This window comes from Lampris incognitus, chromosome 11 (genome assembly GCF_029633865.1).
Source record: "Lampris incognitus isolate fLamInc1 chromosome 11, fLamInc1.hap2, whole genome shotgun sequence".
NCBI lineage: Eukaryota > Metazoa > Chordata > Actinopteri > Lampriformes > Lampridae > Lampris > Lampris incognitus.
This window is the reverse complement of record NC_079221.1, coordinates 43,134,965-43,151,881: the sequence shown is the minus strand read 5'-3', so window position 1 is coordinate 43,151,881 and position 16,917 is coordinate 43,134,965. Positions and strand designations below refer to the sequence as shown.

The window sequence follows — 16,917 nt, the reverse complement described above, 5'->3', positions numbered from 1 at the left end:
GAAGCCGCTGCGCCGCCGCTTATCCCCACGGTGATATGTGCAATTTCCCCATCGTTTCCCTCCAGCTCTGAAACGGTTCCTGCTGTACGTGCGGCGGTCCGAGATCCGTGGCGTGGACGTGGACAACCCGTACATGAACGTCATGACGGCGCTCACGGTGCCCGACATAGACGACGTCACCGTGGTGGACTACGATGCCCTGGAAGAGCGGATCTACTGGGCCGACGTCAAAACCCAGACCATCAAACGGGCCTTCATCAACGGGACGCGACTGGAGAGCGTTATCTCCGGAGGTAGGTCTGCACCGACCACGTCACTCGCTCCGTGTGTGTGTGTGTGTGTGTGTGTGTGTGTGTGTGTGTGTGTGTGTGTGTGTGTGTGTGTGTGTCCAGAGTCGAGGTTGTGCGTCGTGTGCATGCAGCGCACATCAACATGCAAGGGGCAGTGTTGTACCTGAACGGTGACGTAGTTACCCAGAGAAAGCCACGCGCCCTTTTTGGCTGTGTCTGAATCACTTCAGCTAACAGCTCTGATGGGCTACATCCTCCGGCGTGCATGTGGTGGCGTGTTTGAGCGGAAAAAAACCTACTGATGCTTCCGACGACTTCCTGTCAGCCGTCTGACGGTAGCTACACAAGACATTTTAAATTCTTCCCGAAGAGATTTTTGATTTCACGACAACTGGTGAAAAACAAAAGCTCGCTTCTCTGGGCTTTTCAGAAAATAGAAAAATAAAATAAAAGGGCGTCCAGGTGGCGTGGTGGTCTATTCCGTTGCCTAGCAACGTTGGGATCGCCGGTTCGAATCCCCGTGTTACCTCCGGCTCGGTTGGGCGTCCCCACAGACACAATTGGCCGTGTCTGCGGGTGGGAAGCCGGATGTGGGTATGTGTCCTGATTGCTGTACTAGTGCCCCCTCTGGTTGGTCGGGGCGTCTGTTCAGGGGGGAGGGGGAACTGGGGGGAATAGCGTGATCCTCCCATGTGCTGCATCCCCCTGGGGAAACTCCTCACTGTCAGGTGAAAAGAAGCGGCTGGCGACTCCCCATGTATGGGAGGAGGCATGTGGTAGTCTGCAGCCCTCCCCGGATCGGCAGAGGGGGTGGAGCGGCAACCGGGACGGCTCGGAAGAGTGGGGTGATTGCCTAGATACAATTGGGTGAAAAGGGGGGGGGGGTCTCCCCCAAAAAAAGAAAAGAATTCAGAATTAATTTTTTGAAACAAAGCTTTTTTTATATTTATAAAACAATTTATGGATGCTAATTTGTTTTGCGGCCTACGGTGATTCTCATCAGTGAGTGTTGGTGCGATGCCCTCTGCTCCTTTGTGAACCCTGTTGTGTGACTGACGGTCTCTCCTCTCTCCTCCCAGACATCGTGAACTGCCGGGGTCTGGCTTTAGACTGGCTCTCCAGGAACTTATACTGGCTCAGCTCTGAAAACGATGAGTCACAAATCAATGTAGCCCGCCTTGATGGGTCCCTGAAGACCTCGATCATCCACGGGATTGATAAGCCGAGGTGCCTTGTTGTGCACCCTGTCAAGGGGTAAGTAGATTAGTGCAACATCTGTACACTTCATCACTGCCCCGGGCTCAGCACATAGCACTAGAAAATCTAAAGAAGGGCCTCGCCTAAAGAAAGAAAGGGGGGGGGGGCGGTTGAGGTGAGGAGAATTCGGGAGTGTTGGTCGATAGATCTCGACGAGGCCATCGAGGGGAACAAAATCTATTGACATTCGTTTTTGTTTTCATCTCTTATTAATTGCACCACAACATTCACTGACTATAAACCTCAGGATAGTTTATACTAAATGGTAGACTAACTATGGTGCACGTCCCGACCCCCCCTTCTCCCCCACCCGCAGGAAAACCTACTGGACAGATGGCAGCACCATCAACATGGCCAACATGGATGGGAGTAACAGCAAGGTCCTCCATCAGAACCAGAGGGAACCTGTCGGTCAGTATGGGGGGGTGATTCATTCGGGTATCAGTCAAATGTCCTTGGTCGAGTTGGACCTACATCTAAAATGTAGAACTCGGACGGAAGAAAAAAAGGCCCTTGGGTCTTTCTCCTCCCATGTTCCAAGTTTCCAGTACAAAGCAAGCGATTTTAAATCACTGGTGATTCGAATGTGATTCAAATAATTCAGAATAAGCTTTTATCTGATGTAATGGCTGCTGTGTATCGTTCTACACCAGACAGGTTTCTTTCTCATCAGTATGCACATCTCCCACGGAAATCCCCACACAAGCCAGACATAAGCCTCCCCTCTCCTTCCAGACCCCCCTGCTCCCATGGGGCTTCGTCCTTTCATGTCTCCAACAAGGCTATTCATTAAAACGTGTTAGATTAGTAATTAGTCATTAAAACAGCTCCAAACATTGACACGTTGGACTTATCTCCGCATGATCATTGCCGGATCATGTTTGTCTTGTCGTTGAAAGGGAGTTGGATATAGTTATCCATAACCTAACTCCACCTCATCCACCTCTTCACTTACTTTGTGAGCGTGAACTCTTAACCTCAGATGGCTCATGCTCGAATGAACAGCAGAAGCTCAAGCGAGCAAAAAAACAAAACAAAACAATCTGCAGGTCTCCATCTCTAGCAGCTGTTGTCACAACTCAAGGTCAAATTCCTCCTTTCCCCCCGCAAACAGCACCATTGTTTTCAGTGTTTTTCTTCTCTCTCCTGGGCCTGTCAGCGATACAGATAGCAGGGGGCACCATATTTCACCGGCTTCATTTATGATTATGGGGTGGACCTGGGGACAAGAGTAAATTAATGACACGTTGTGACTGTGAATCTGCCACACATAAATCCAACGCGGTGGGAGACAAAGAGCTGCCTGGACACGCGCAATCATAATTGCCTCCAGTTGACACTCTCAATAGTTGCATTTTATCAAAAATCATCATGAAATTGACTTTAAATCAGTCGTTCACTGTTTGGTCCAATTATTTATGGTGCCAGTTGGAGGTCATATAGAGACGTCCCCGCTGAGAGAAGAGTCTACCCAGCAGCCATGCCTTCACTTTCACGCTGTTTTAGGCCTTACTCAGTCGCTTGCATGTGCAGTACTGTATGTACTGTAGGTGTCCATGCAATGCTGCATGGATAAAGAGCTTTCTCTTGCATGATTGTCAAACCAGCGCTGGAACCCCAAGCATATGTACCCAATGAGTATGAAAACTCCTCAGTCATGAGTCCAACATTTTGTTTCTCACATCACATCTTATTTGCTCACATTGTAAACCATCATTAGAAGGTCGTGGGTTCGAACGCCGTGGTTGTCCAACCTTGGGGGGGTCATGGAGTTTGCATGTTCTGCCCGTGTCTGCGGTGGGTTTTCTCCGGGTGCTCCGGTTTCCCCCGCCATCAAAAAGAGACATGCATGTTAGGCTTAATACTCCTGTCAGTCCCCCCGACCAAGGCATGGCAAGATGAACTAGAGTTGGTCCCCGGGTGCTGCACGGCGGCTGCCCACTGCTCCTAGCTACACAGCTAGGATGGGTTAAATGCAGAGCATAATTTCCCTATGGGGATCGATAGAGTATATCAAAATAAAAAAGTAACCAATGAGTATGAAGACTCATCGATCATGAGTCCAACATTTTGTTTCTCACATCACGTCTTGTTTGCTGACGTGGTAAACCATCTGGAGAGAACTCCGCTGAACTGACTATTATCATGTTAACTGCCTGGTTACAGCTCCCGCTCTGTACCGAGAGAAGCCAATACAATAACAAATAACCCCTATTTCCCTCCATTTTCCTTTGCTGCGCAGGTCTCTCAATAGATTATACCGCCAACAAGCTTTACTGGATAAGCTCAACCAATGGCACTATCAACAGGTGCAATCTAGACGGCAGCGGGCTGGAGGTGCTGGAGACTGTGAAGAAGGACTTGGCCAGAGGCACGGCGCTGGCCGTGATGGGTGAGTAGAGCTTGTCAGCAGAGCGCCGGAGCGCCATCGCGGATTAGACAGAGTGTGGAGGGATTACCTGCTTTGCTAGTTAAGTGGCTGCAGAATGGGGTCATTTAGCTGGTCTTTGTAACAGTTGTACTTCACTTTGTTCAAAGAGAGAGGGGCATTTAGATAATTAAAACAGCGTCGGGCTGTGATTGATGATTGCTTTTTTTTTCTTTTTCTTTTTTTTTTTCCCTTTTCTTCTGGAATGAAAATGGAGGCGGATGTTCATTATGGGGTTTTTCTCTTGGTATCAGTGACGAATCTAATATGTGGGACCATCCATCACCTGCAACTTTCATTTAGAAATCTCCTGAAAGCCACATCTTAAGCCAACATGATGTTCTTTCCACCCCCCACCCCCCCCCCCCCCCCGGTGTACTCGGAGAGAGCCCAGAGTCCTGTTGCTGTTTGTAGGGCAGTGTGTTGTCACTGCACCACACACCGGACAAGGCCGCAGATCACCGACCGGATTCACTAAATATAAAGTCTGACAAAAAGGGAGGGGGGGCAAAAGGGGGAGGGGGTAAAAAAACATGTGGTGAGGCCAAATGGAAAACAAAGCTGAACAGGAAGCTGACTGAAGCCGAGTTTACTTTTCAGTCAACGGTCCCAGTGGGAGGGGTGGATGTTTTACTGTCCCAGTCCCTTCCTCCCTGGCAGCTCACGGTGAGCGTTAAACAGGGCAGGAAGCTGGATATCGGACTCGGAGGAGCACGAAATAAACCGACATCAAAAGAAGAGCAACTCTTAATATGACTGATTCAAGACCAGATGGCTCGCGAGACTGGCATGTCTCTTAAGACATCCTATTCGGCACATGGCATCTGTCTTCTTAATTACATTACACCCTCTGTGTGTGTGTGTGTGTGTGTCTAAGAGCTGTAAAAATTAACGCGTTAATTTTTGCAATTAATCTGAAATATTTAACGTGTTAAAAAAATTAACGCAGCAGCGTTTTGTTTACCAGGAAGTGGCGGCTGCGCGAGGCTGTTTGACAGACACATCGGGGGTGGGGGTGGGGGGGAATTCGGCTGTGCGCGTTCCCGCAGAGCAAAAGTAGGCGGAGCTTAAGGAGCACGTAGCGGGGCCGCGCTTGGCTCGACGCAGCGAGAAGCCCGTCGTGGCGCGACGGAAGCCGTTAGACGTGACGTGTTTCAGAGCCGTTGTCACGGGGCTTAAACCTTCGTTAAACCTCCTCTTCCTCACAGCGGCAGGCTTTATTTGTTCCCAGTCCTCATGCAGAATATGACACATTCTACTATGAATGTTACAGAATATTACACATTCTACTATGAATGTTACAGAATATGACACATTCTACTATGAATGTTACAGAATATGACACATTCTACTATGAATGTTACAGAATATTACACATTGTACTATGAATGTTACAGAATATTACACCTTCTACTATGAATGTTACAGAATATGACACATTCTACTATGAATGTTACAGAAGATTACACATTCTACTATGAATGTTACAGAATATGACACATTCTACTATGAATGTTACAGAATATGACACATTCTACTATGAATGTTACAGAATATGACACATTCTACTATGAATGTTACAGAATATGACACATTCTACTATGAGTGTTACAGAATATGACACATTCTACTATGAACGTTACAGAATATGACACCTTCTACTATGAATGTTACAGAATATTACACATTCTACTATGAATGTTACAGAATATGACACATTCTACTATGAATGTTACAGAATATTACACATTCTACTATGAATATTACAGAATATTACACCTTCTACTATGAATGTTACAGAATATGACACACTCTACTATGAGTGTTACAGAATATTACACATTCTACTATGAATGTTACAGAATATGACACACTCTACTATGAATGTTACAGAATATGACACATTCTACTATGAATGTTACAGAATATGACACATTCCACTATGAATGTTACAGAATATGACACATTCTACTATGAATATTACAGAATATTACACATTCTACTATGCTGTGTCATTGGGCTGCATATGGGGCTCTGTGATTGAACACGTAATGAACGTCGTGAATTCACGACGTAAATTCAAGCAGCACGTGGACATGGAACACTTTTTTGTGTTAATTATCATTTATATTAATCCAGTCAAGAAGTTATCGCCTTCTAGGCTGATATCTAATTTTCATGGCCTTGATGGTTTTGACATTCAGCTGGCACTTTAACACACAGGCCTGGGTTCTGTTATTATTTCTGTCTGTGTTCATAAGAAATACGCCTTTCAAGCTGTCAAGTCAGTGTTGATGGTTTTACTGGGAATCTGTTGTTCACAGGACAGAATCTGTGTTCAAAGTTAAAAAAATGCTATTAAACATTAGTATTGGAGTTTAAATATATACTTCATTTGTGTTGATTCTGCATTATTTGCGTGATTTTATATTTACATATCCATTACCACAAGCTTCAGTCTTAAGACAAAAATCAATTAATCAGATCAAATTGTGTGATTAGTAAGTTAACTTTTTAATCGATTGACAGCCCTAACATATATTAACTAGATATAACTTTGTTAAAAAAACACACAATGGTAGGAAAAGTGCCCAACAAATAAGGAGCTTATGGCATGAAACAGGCTTGTACTGTCTCATAAAGGATTTACTGGAATCACTGAATTATTAACTCTCTCTCTCCCTCTCTCTCTCTCTCTGTATATATATATATATATATATATATATATGTATATATATATATATATATATATATGTATGTATATATATATATATATATATATATATATATATATATATATATATATATATATGTATATGTATAATGTCAGAATGAGAAGATGATGAGCAGGGCCGGATCTCCGCATAGGCCGACAAGGCCCAGGCCTAGGGCCCAAATTTCCAAAGGGGGGGGCTAAATTATGGGGGAAGGGGAGAAATATATTTTAAATGTATTGTTATTATTTTATTAACCTTTTTTTACATATCGACAATTCCTATGACACTTACACGCCAAGTTAATATATTGCATTTTACTTTTCATGTTGGTGGGGTGGGGGGCCCAAAACGGAGGCGAGGCCTAGGGCCCATTAACGTCATGATCCGGCCCTGAGAATGAGAGCTTTTCGTCCTGTAATGAGTCATGACAGAACCTCCTTCCTTCGTGTGTGTGTGTCTGTGTGTGTGTGTGTGTGTGTGTGTGTGTGTGTGTGTGTGTGTGTGTGTGTGTGTGTGTGTGTGTGTGTGTGTGTGTGTGTGTGTGTGTGAGTGGGCCTGCAACCAGATCATTAATTAGGCTGTTAGTCAGAGAACAGTGGCAGTACACCTCGTTGTTTTGTAAGCTTTCCTCGGCTTAAAGGAACAGTTGTTGTTTTTTTTTGAGGTATGGTTCGTTATCTGATCAGCTCCGCTTTGATTAAAACCCGAGAGTGGGGATAGTTTATTGGAGATGATGGAGACTTCATCATAAGGTTTGAAAATGGGAGACGTGTGAGGGGACTAATGGCTGTGTTTCTGCACCGTACCTGTTAAGACGATGTGTACTAGTTTCTACAGCATCTCACTGTGTTCAACACAGTACACTGGGTGGTACCATATACAGTACAGAACTGTACATGTACCTTGTTAAATACAGGAAATTATCAGACTTTTGCCGTGCATTTGTGGTATGTTCACATTTCATATAAAACTGAGATTTGTGCTTTTTTTCATTGACACAGTCATGAGTCTATACCGGAAATTTCTTTTTTTTGTTGATTCCCCACCCCCCTTTTTTTTTCCTCCCCAATTGTACCCGGCCAATTACGCCTCTCTTCCGAGCTGTCCCGATCTCTGCTCCACCCGCTCTGCCGATCCGGGGAGGGCTGCAGACTACCACCTGCCTCCTCCCATACATGTGGAGTCACCAGCCACTTCTTTTCACCTGACAGTGAGGAGTTTCACCGGGGGGGGGGTGTAGCGCATGGGAGGATCACGCTATTCCCCCCAGTTCCCCCTACCTCCCCGAACAGGTGCCCCAACCGACCAGAGGAGGCGCTAGTGCAGTGACCAGGACACATGCCCACATCCGGCTTCCCACCCGCAGACACGGCCAATAGTGTCTGGAGGGACGTCCGACCGAGCCGGAGGTGACACGGGGATTCGAACCGGAGAGCCCCGTGTTGCTAGGCAACGGAACAGATCGCCACACTACCCAGACGCCCCGGGAGTGTCTTTTAAAACATCAATTTATTTTGAAATCAATTCTCCTTTATTGAAAGAATGTAACAGCGTTTTAAATCGAGTGTAGTAATTATATTTCAAAATTTGAAGTGTAACTTTGTATTGTACTATAATTACATTAATATGAATACATGATAGTTGAGTATAACACATCAAAACCTTTTTTTTCCCCCACCCCCCCTCTACCCTTGATATTTGAAACGGTTTTGTACGTTATTCTGAATTGTACCCACTGTGGACACGGGTTCAAACCACCGATGATGAGAGCTCATTAAGGTTAATGTAGCAGCACCATCCATCTCTGTTAACCGTATTATGTGAGGATACGTGTTTACATATCCTCAGATAACACATCAAAGTAAAGTACTGTTACTTCTATGTGAATATAACTTTTGTGGGAATGTAAGAATCACACTCCTCCTTTCTTTTTTTTTAGGGGGGGGGCTTTCCCCCCCCCTTTTCTCCCCAATTGTACTTGGCCCAACTCTTCCGAGCCGTCCCGATCGCTGCTCCACCCCCTCTGCTGATCTAGAGAGGGCTGCAGACTACCACATGCCTCCTCCGATTCACGTGGAGTCGCCAGCCGCTTCTTTTCATCTGACAGTGAGGATTATTGCCAGGGGGACGTAGCACGTGGGAGGATCACGCTACCCCCCCCCCCGAACAGGCACCCCGACCGACCAGAGGAGGTGCTAGTGCAGCGACTAGGACAACTACCCACATCCGGCTTCCCACCCGCAGACACAGCCAATTGTCTGTAGGGACGCCCGACCAAGCCGGAGGTGACACGGGGATTCGAACCGCCGCTCCCCGCGTTGGTAGGCAATGGATCAGACTGTCACGCCACCCGGACGCCCGCGCTCCTTCTTTGTTGTTGTTCCATATTGTCTGTTCATCCCCTGCCCATCATGCTTTGCTCTACATGATGCTGAGTTCAGACACGAGTCTTACGAATCAGCGAGGGCAGAGAGAAGAAAGCAGCACGGTTGTCATTTCCACAGTCGGAGCTTCTTTTGCTTTGGGCCACATGAATGGACTATTGATTTTGCCCTCAACAGAGAGACAGGTCTCTTCTCTAGATGTTTTGTTTGGTCTCCATGGTGACAGGTGTGACCGATTGCATTCATTTCCAATACACCGTTTGCCTTCCCAACCCGTGTTTCCTTTTTTTCATTACTGACATGTTTTTGTCAAAAAGTAATACGTACACACGGGTCATGGGTTAATAAGATTAGCTCGTTATTTATCAGGACCTGGCATCACAGTATGTCAGTGTGTAGATGGCTACCTGGGTTTGGCAGGACGGCAGCATGTGAGGAGCCACCGGCTGAACTGCTGGTGCAGTTCTGGGCTTGGAGGTCCTGCTCGGTGGTGATTTAGCCAATAGAAGTTATCGAGTGTTAATGAAACAAATGGTTGCTTCCTGCTAAAGCCTTTTGGTCCATGATAGCTTGGTCGATGGGCTGCTCGTGTTTGTAATGGCTCGGGTTGCTCCATAGTGTCAGAGACTCTAGCCTGGATCCATACCTCCACCACGGCAGGGCCTACGGGGACGTAAAGCTCAGCGTCCAGTGATGCTGGCTTTGCAATGGTGACTCCAACGTACGGTTTTCTGTAGTCGAGCACAGCTGCAGGACTCCTCGGGACGGATCAGATGTTCCATTCTGACTGCATGGCAGAAGATTCAAGATTCCTTTATTGTTACATCCCATTATACAAGTGTAAGAGTAAGATTCTCGTGTTTCAGCTCCTCGACACTGTAGCAACAATAGCAATAAAACAGTCTAACAATAGAAAGGAATAGAAATAACAATAGAAAGCACTGTGAAAATAGTACTAAGAAATACAATATATGATCATATAAATAATGCGCAGTGTGTATAAGATGCTGTGTGTGTGTGTAGGCTCTGCCTTAATGTGGATATGTGTATGCACCCGCCGGTCCAACGTGTCAGTGTCACCGCTTGCCTCGCCCAAGCGTGAAAAGTTCACGCGTGTATGAAGGTGCAGCGCCAGCAGGGGGCGATGATTAACTCAATGCCAGCAACTCCCCATGGAGGAAAAGAAGCATACAGCATTTTCCAAAATGCCTCCCCTAACCCTGACCCCCAGCCTAACCCTAACCCTAACCTGCCCTCACCTCCTAATCATCGCCCCCTGCTGGCACTACACCTTTATACATGCGTGTACTTGTCACGCCTGAGCAAGGCAAACCGTGAAACTGACACACTGGACCGGCGGGTGTATTACACGCTCTGGCGTGATACCGGGTTGGTGTGTGTCACAGACAGGTAGGCAACAGACCATTAGTGTTTATCTTTCGTAAGCCTGGTTGCGTGGTGTAAGAAACCGTCCTGGAGCCTGCTGGGCCGGGCCTTGAGGCTGTGGCGCCGCTTGCCAGACGGCGGCAGCTGAAACAGTCTGTGGTAAGGCTGGCTGGGGACTTTGAGAATCTGCGAGCTTTACTGACACACCTTCCGTTGTAAATATCCCGAATGGAGGGAAGCTCACATCCGCCGATAACCACGACCCTCTGCAACACCTTGTGGTCGAGGGCAGTGCAGTTCCCATACCAGGCCATGGTGCATCCAGTCAGGATGCTCTCAGTTGTGCCTCTGCAGATGACCTGCAGGATCTTGCCCCCCCCATGCCAAACATTTTCATTCGCATGAGGTGAAAGAGGTGTCTCTGTGCCTTCTCTACCACATGGCTGGTGTGCTCATCCAAGTGACGTCCACGCCGAGGAGGTTGAAGAACATGACCTTTTTCTGTAAACCACTTATGATGGGACGTATAGCCCTCGACCGTCTAAATCAAACTCCATCTGCCAGCCTGAGAAAAGCAAATTATTGTAATCAATAGAACTGTTATTTCGTTTGAGTCAGTGGAAAGGCAAACAAAGGTTTGTGTTTTTTTTTCTTCTTGTGTGTGTGTGTGTGTGTCTTGCTGCTGATTGCTAAAGCAGGTTGTGAAAAGGCTATAATGAAGGCACTGTTTGTGACACATGGTCGATCCTCTCAGCTCCTGGGGATCTGAAGTAATTGGATTGGCCCGGGGGAGAGGTGAGGGCTTCTGTTGAGAGAGGGTGTGCGATCCATCAGCCTTGACTTGCCTTGAATCAAACTGGTGGTTGAGGTGGAAATTGAATATGATGGGCCACAAGCAAGCAATCACGGCTAGCTACAAGTCTGGACGGCATTAAATTAACACAAGGTGCACAGCTAATCCAGGCTAGCGAAGCCCTCCAAGGTCAAATGTTTTGTAAACTGTATGTAAGCTGTCAATCTGACTTGTGGGAATTTATCTGATTTAAGAAAATTAGTTTACTTTCTCCTCAAGGATGGTTTTAAGACTGCAGCTATTAATTGAAAGAGGAATTGCTTTTTTGGAAGAAACTTCAATCTTGCAACATCAATTTAACACTTTTATCCTCTAGCTTTTCTGCTTCTCGTGAGCATTTCTAAACGCTCGGGTTGCTTTGTAAATGTGCTGTGGTTTGTTGCTGAATTTCCAGTTTGCGTTGCTTTAATCTCGTTTTTTTTTCCTTGATACAACTCGCTGTTCAGTTGACAGTTCATTAATATTAGTTATTATTGTACCTTCTTTAAAAAAATGTCTTTTTTTCTGCTGTCACCTTCCATATAAGAACGTATTAGCGACAGCGCTAACCACTGGCACGGTGGTTAGCGCTGTCGCCTCACAGCAAGAAGGTCCTAGGTTCAAACTGCAGGGTTGTCAAACCTTGGGGGGGGGGGGGTCATCCCAGGTCCTTTCTGTATGGAGTTTGCATGTTCTCCCCGTGTTTGCGATGGGTTTTCTCCAGGTGCTCCGGTTCCCCCCACCATCAAAAAGACATGCATGTTAGGGTTAATACTCCTGTCTGTGCCCCTGAGCAAGGCAATGGCGAGACGAACTGGAGTTGGTCCCCGGGCGCTGCACGGCGGCTACCCACTGCAGCTAGCTAAACAGCCAGGATGGGGTAAATGCAGAGGAAGAATTTCCCCATGGGGATCAACAAAGTAATAAAGAATATATATATACTATAAGTTTAAACAGGGAGACAGATACACACTACAGTTTGTGTACCAAAAAATGCATTGGCAGATTAACATTGACGCCAGACACTAAGATAAATCACAACATAAACTATGTGACTATATGACATGTCTTCAAATGATGTAACTGTAAATAGTTCATCCTTGCATCCGGGATGAGTTTTCCATTGCGTTGCACTGGGTAAAATGGAAGTGTCTCTGCACAAAATCCTTCTTTTTCTTCTGAAGTACGAACATTGGTTGACATGTTAAGAAAGGTGAGTGCTAGCTGTGGCCTTTCATCCACAATTTGATAAATATGAATGTGAATTTCATTCTGTTATTTTAGGGCATCGCTCCCTAGTGTAATGGGTCCATTTTAAGATTGCAGCCCTTTCAAAAGGCTCCAAGAGGATTTCCATCTCTTAGAAAAGACCTCATTTATAAAACAGTGTGTAGGATCCTCACCAAAAGTGTATGTGCGTGCAAAAGCCGGAAACGGCGTGCGTCATACAGGTGCACACGTCAAGTTTGTTTTTATAGATCACAAATTTTGTGATCTATCTCTAGGGCTCAGCCTTAGAGATAGGGTGAGGTGCTCGGGCATCCGGAAGGAGCTCGGAGTAGAGCCGCTGCTCCTTCGCATCAAAAGGAGCCAGTTGAGGTGGTTCAGGCATCTGATTAGGATGCCTCCTGGGCACCTTCCTTTGGAGGTTTACTGGGCACGCCCAACTGGGAGGAGACCCCAGGGTAGACCCAGAATTCACTGGAGGGACTACATGTCCAATCTGGCCTGGGAACGCCTTGGGATCCCCCAGGAGGAGCTGGAGGGTGTTGCTGGGGAGAGGGAAGTCTGGAGTGCCCTACTTAGCTTGCTGCCACCGTGACCTGACCCCGGAGAAGCGGCAGATGATGAATGAATGAACAAATTTTGCATGGGAAGTGGCGTACACCTCTTTCAGGCTCCGTTTTTTGCATGTGCAACGGTTATATATGAGACCCGAAACAAAGCCTCCTAAATGTTTACAGAAACCAGTGGTTACCTCACGTAACAATAAAATGCATTGCTTATTTTCATTTTATTTCTGTTGTCTTTTTCTTTTCTTTTTTCATCTTTATACTTTAATTAAGTCACTCTTTTTTATTTTGTGTATACTAGAAGAGAATGAAGAGGGCCTTTTGACCCATCTCAGCATGAGCACTAAGGAACAGATATTTTGAACAGGCACTGTGAACCTAACCCAGCTAACTAGGTGAAGGAGGAAATCTAATCATGGACTTGACAATTAAAATGTGTCGATGGGTAAGTTTGTGGATGACATACATAGTTGGCCAGTTTGCTCTGGCGTAAATGGAGGACTAATGGGCTTCACATCCAGTACCAAACCTCAGTGGTCTGTGACAGACTATTTCTAACATATGTGTCTGAATAATGAGCTTAGGCGTTCATATACAGTACATTGCCATAATCAAACACACAGATGAGACTACAACCAGTCTTTTTCTAGTTATAAGAGAAACAAGACTCCCAACTTTAACTTGAGCTTTTTCAAACAGTATTCAATTTAATTCAATCTGGTTAAAGTCCAGTTATTATGTCACCAGGTGCACAGGGCAACAAGTCATGCAAGCCATTTCAAAACCTGGCTCACCGTGACATCACATTGGGAGGTGGCTGATCAACTCCATCCAATCAGTTCATGACTGTGCCTGGATTACTGTAACCCACAACATGTAATGTGTATATGTTACGGGTAATGTGAAAAAACGGTTAATGTGCAAACTACCCGGTTAATGTACAGATGACCCAACGGGGCGGTTAATGTGGCTAGAACGTGCGCGCAGATGCGCATATGCGCGTGCACGTGGGTGCTTTACTTGCACAGCAGCGAGTCTAGTCTACATCGACAATCTGTTTGCTCCCTCCCATATTCTCGGTTAGAGGATATGATCGATGAAATATGTAGGCTACTAGGCTATATTAGCCAGGTGAGGGAGGGGATCGGACACATTTTTTTGTCTTTTTTGGTGGTTGTGTAAAAGCGCATCTGGAAGGTATCGCCTGTTCATTCATTTTTCTTGCCTGATTGGCAGACAGGAATTGCATTTTGACATATATTTTCGCTGCTTCTGCTCCTACATACTGGGCTTATAAAACGACCCCTCTTCCATAAAGTTTTATTTACCAGTCTGTCCACGGAGTGAGTGCCATTTCGGATTGGTTGAATGACGCATGTCTCCAGTGAGAGTAGGCTATAGCAGCCTGATGGGAGATGGCCGAGACTGATATTTCTTTTCACTCTTGTCAAATTTGTAGGCTATTCATTCATATCAGGGATCAGATAGAGAGCGAGGAGGAGGGCTCATTTTTGTGTTCTTTGATGCTAATAGCCTCGTTATACAAGTGGGGAAAAACGTTGCCTTAAAGACAGAATGTTATCGCCAACGTCTGTTCTTTCATTTACCACAACTTGTGATTCCTCAGATGGCCTCACTTCATGAGTCATTAGGCTAAAGGCCTATTGCTGATTTGAATATCAAAATATCGTAAAAAGATGAGTAGCAGGTTCGTTCCATCCACATTAACCATCCAAACGGGTGGTGTGCAGACTACCCGGTTAATGTGGATAATGTGGTTCGTTCTATCCACATTAACCGCCCAAGCGGGTAGCGTGCAGACTACCCGGTTAATGTGCAGATAACCCGTTCTGGCGGGTAATGTGCACATGAACCGCCCCATTGGGTAATCTGCACATTAACCGGGTAGTTTGCACATTAACCGTTTTTTCACATTACCCGTAACATATATACATGACATGTTGTTGGTTACAATCTTTTGTAAGACAAGAAACCCCTTTATTGGCATTTGCAAACAAAATCCACTGTGTCAAGATGTATCAGGATTTAGGACAAGACTGCAATCTCAAAAGAAGTGTTTAAAGTCATAGGCTTAAACAAGAGCAGTCATACAGCACATTATCGCATCGTCAGCATAGAAGTGGAACTTTGCATTTTGTACATCCAGACATAGATGTGGTAAATAAGGTTGTGCCTAAAAGTGGACATGAGGGCAAATCTTTATTAAAGGGGTGGTTCATTTTTTTCATGTTTTTGAGGTTTTTGCATCGTTCTGTGGCTTTCCATCAGTGTTCCCTATGTATTCAAATCCAAAAAATTAGAATTTTGGTTGAAGTTTGTATGTTTTAGCATCAAAATGCTATTTTCCCAAGCCCTTCTAAAAACGTTTCCCCGTGTGACCTGACGTAGGTTTCCGCACTTTCTGTTAATACTTCCGTCACTCTCCATGCTTACACTGTCAGCCAGCTGTGTGTGGGTGGGTGGGTGGGTGGGGCATCAGCATTTACCCACGTCACTACTTTTGCTAGCGGCTGAGCGGGCATTTCCATTTGAACAAAACAGAAACGAATGCAGATGGTGTCGCCCTTTAACATTCAGCAAGTTAGAGAAAATGTCGTTAATTTTAACACTCTTCACCCACTAGGGAATTTGTAAACCAAATTGATTTTGGTTTGATAAGCCAATATTATGTAGCCCAGCTTTTGTTTTGAAATAACATGGTCAGTTATATCGAAGGCTTTCGATAGATTTATAAAATAAGCCGTGCAGTCTTTCATGCAGTCCATTGCGTCATTGCCATTTGCCACTTTTATGTCTGCAGTGTACACTATACTGTGCTACTTTCTATAACCTGACCGTAGCTTGGATAGAAAACCATTCTGAAGGAGTTACTTGTCAAGAACATTTGCTGAAACAGACAATTTGAAGATAGGCCCGAAAGTTGTGTAGGAATGAGAGGTGGCTTCTTTTTAATCAAACCAAATCAAGTCAATTTTATTTGTACAGCCCAATATCACAAATTACAAATTTGCCTCAGTGGGCTTAACAGCAACACAACTCCTCTCCTGAGACCCTCTCATCGGATAAGGAACAACTCCCTAAAAAACCCCTTTAACAGGGAGACACCTCAGGGAGAGCAACAGAGGAGGGATCTCTCTCCCAAGACGGACAGCGTTCAGTGGATGTTGTGTTCACGCAATTTACGTAATACAACATTGAAAAAGGATAACAGAATTATAATGGACATAAAATTTATGAAGAACATGATGCACAGGATGCCAAGCAGTGTCCACATGCCAACGGAGCAGTCCACGACCCGGGCCCCGCGACCAGCATCATCATGTAGTAAAAGAAAAACTTATGTGAGGAGTGGAAGGGCAGGCAGCATCCGGATGACGACCACCATCACTAATAATTCATTCATTATTAATAAATGAAGAAAAAAACGTAGACTTAATGGGATTTCATGTTCTGTTTGATTTTTTTTCCCCATCAAAGTAAGATTGTAAACAGACCATGTAGGTTTTGATATAAAATCAACTGCAATTTTTATAAAGTAAACAGCAGTCGGCTTCAGTCCCCAACTTCTCAACTTTAGCCCGGGCTTTATTTGTCTCATGCAGCAGTCTAGCCAGTAAACTGTACTTTTCCGAGCTAATCAACATCATCACAAAGGAAATATGGTCCCAGTCAAAATAGAACAAGTGATGCTAAAAACTGCTCAACAAAGTGCTTCAGATCTTGTTTTCTGATGTAGCTAGGCTTGGTCATAAGTGAACACAAAAAATGTATGCCTGTGTATTTATGAGGACCATTTATCAAAAATAATA

The 16,917-nt window shown here is 45.2% G+C and overlaps 1 protein-coding gene across 1 annotated transcript in view; it reads left to right on the top strand.

Annotated features, from left to right (window-relative positions):
• Positions 1–16,917, top strand: part of lrp1bb (low density lipoprotein receptor-related protein 1Bb) — a 303,986-nt gene that overhangs the window by 167,543 nt on the left and 119,526 nt on the right. Inside the window, exons 29-32 of the mRNA XM_056288933.1 lie at positions 66–293; positions 1,370–1,544; positions 1,864–1,958; positions 3,790–3,939. Coding sequence (XP_056144908.1) covers positions 66–293; positions 1,370–1,544; positions 1,864–1,958; positions 3,790–3,939 — 648 coding nt within the window. The remainder of the gene's footprint in view (positions 1–65; positions 294–1,369; positions 1,545–1,863; positions 1,959–3,789; positions 3,940–16,917) is intronic.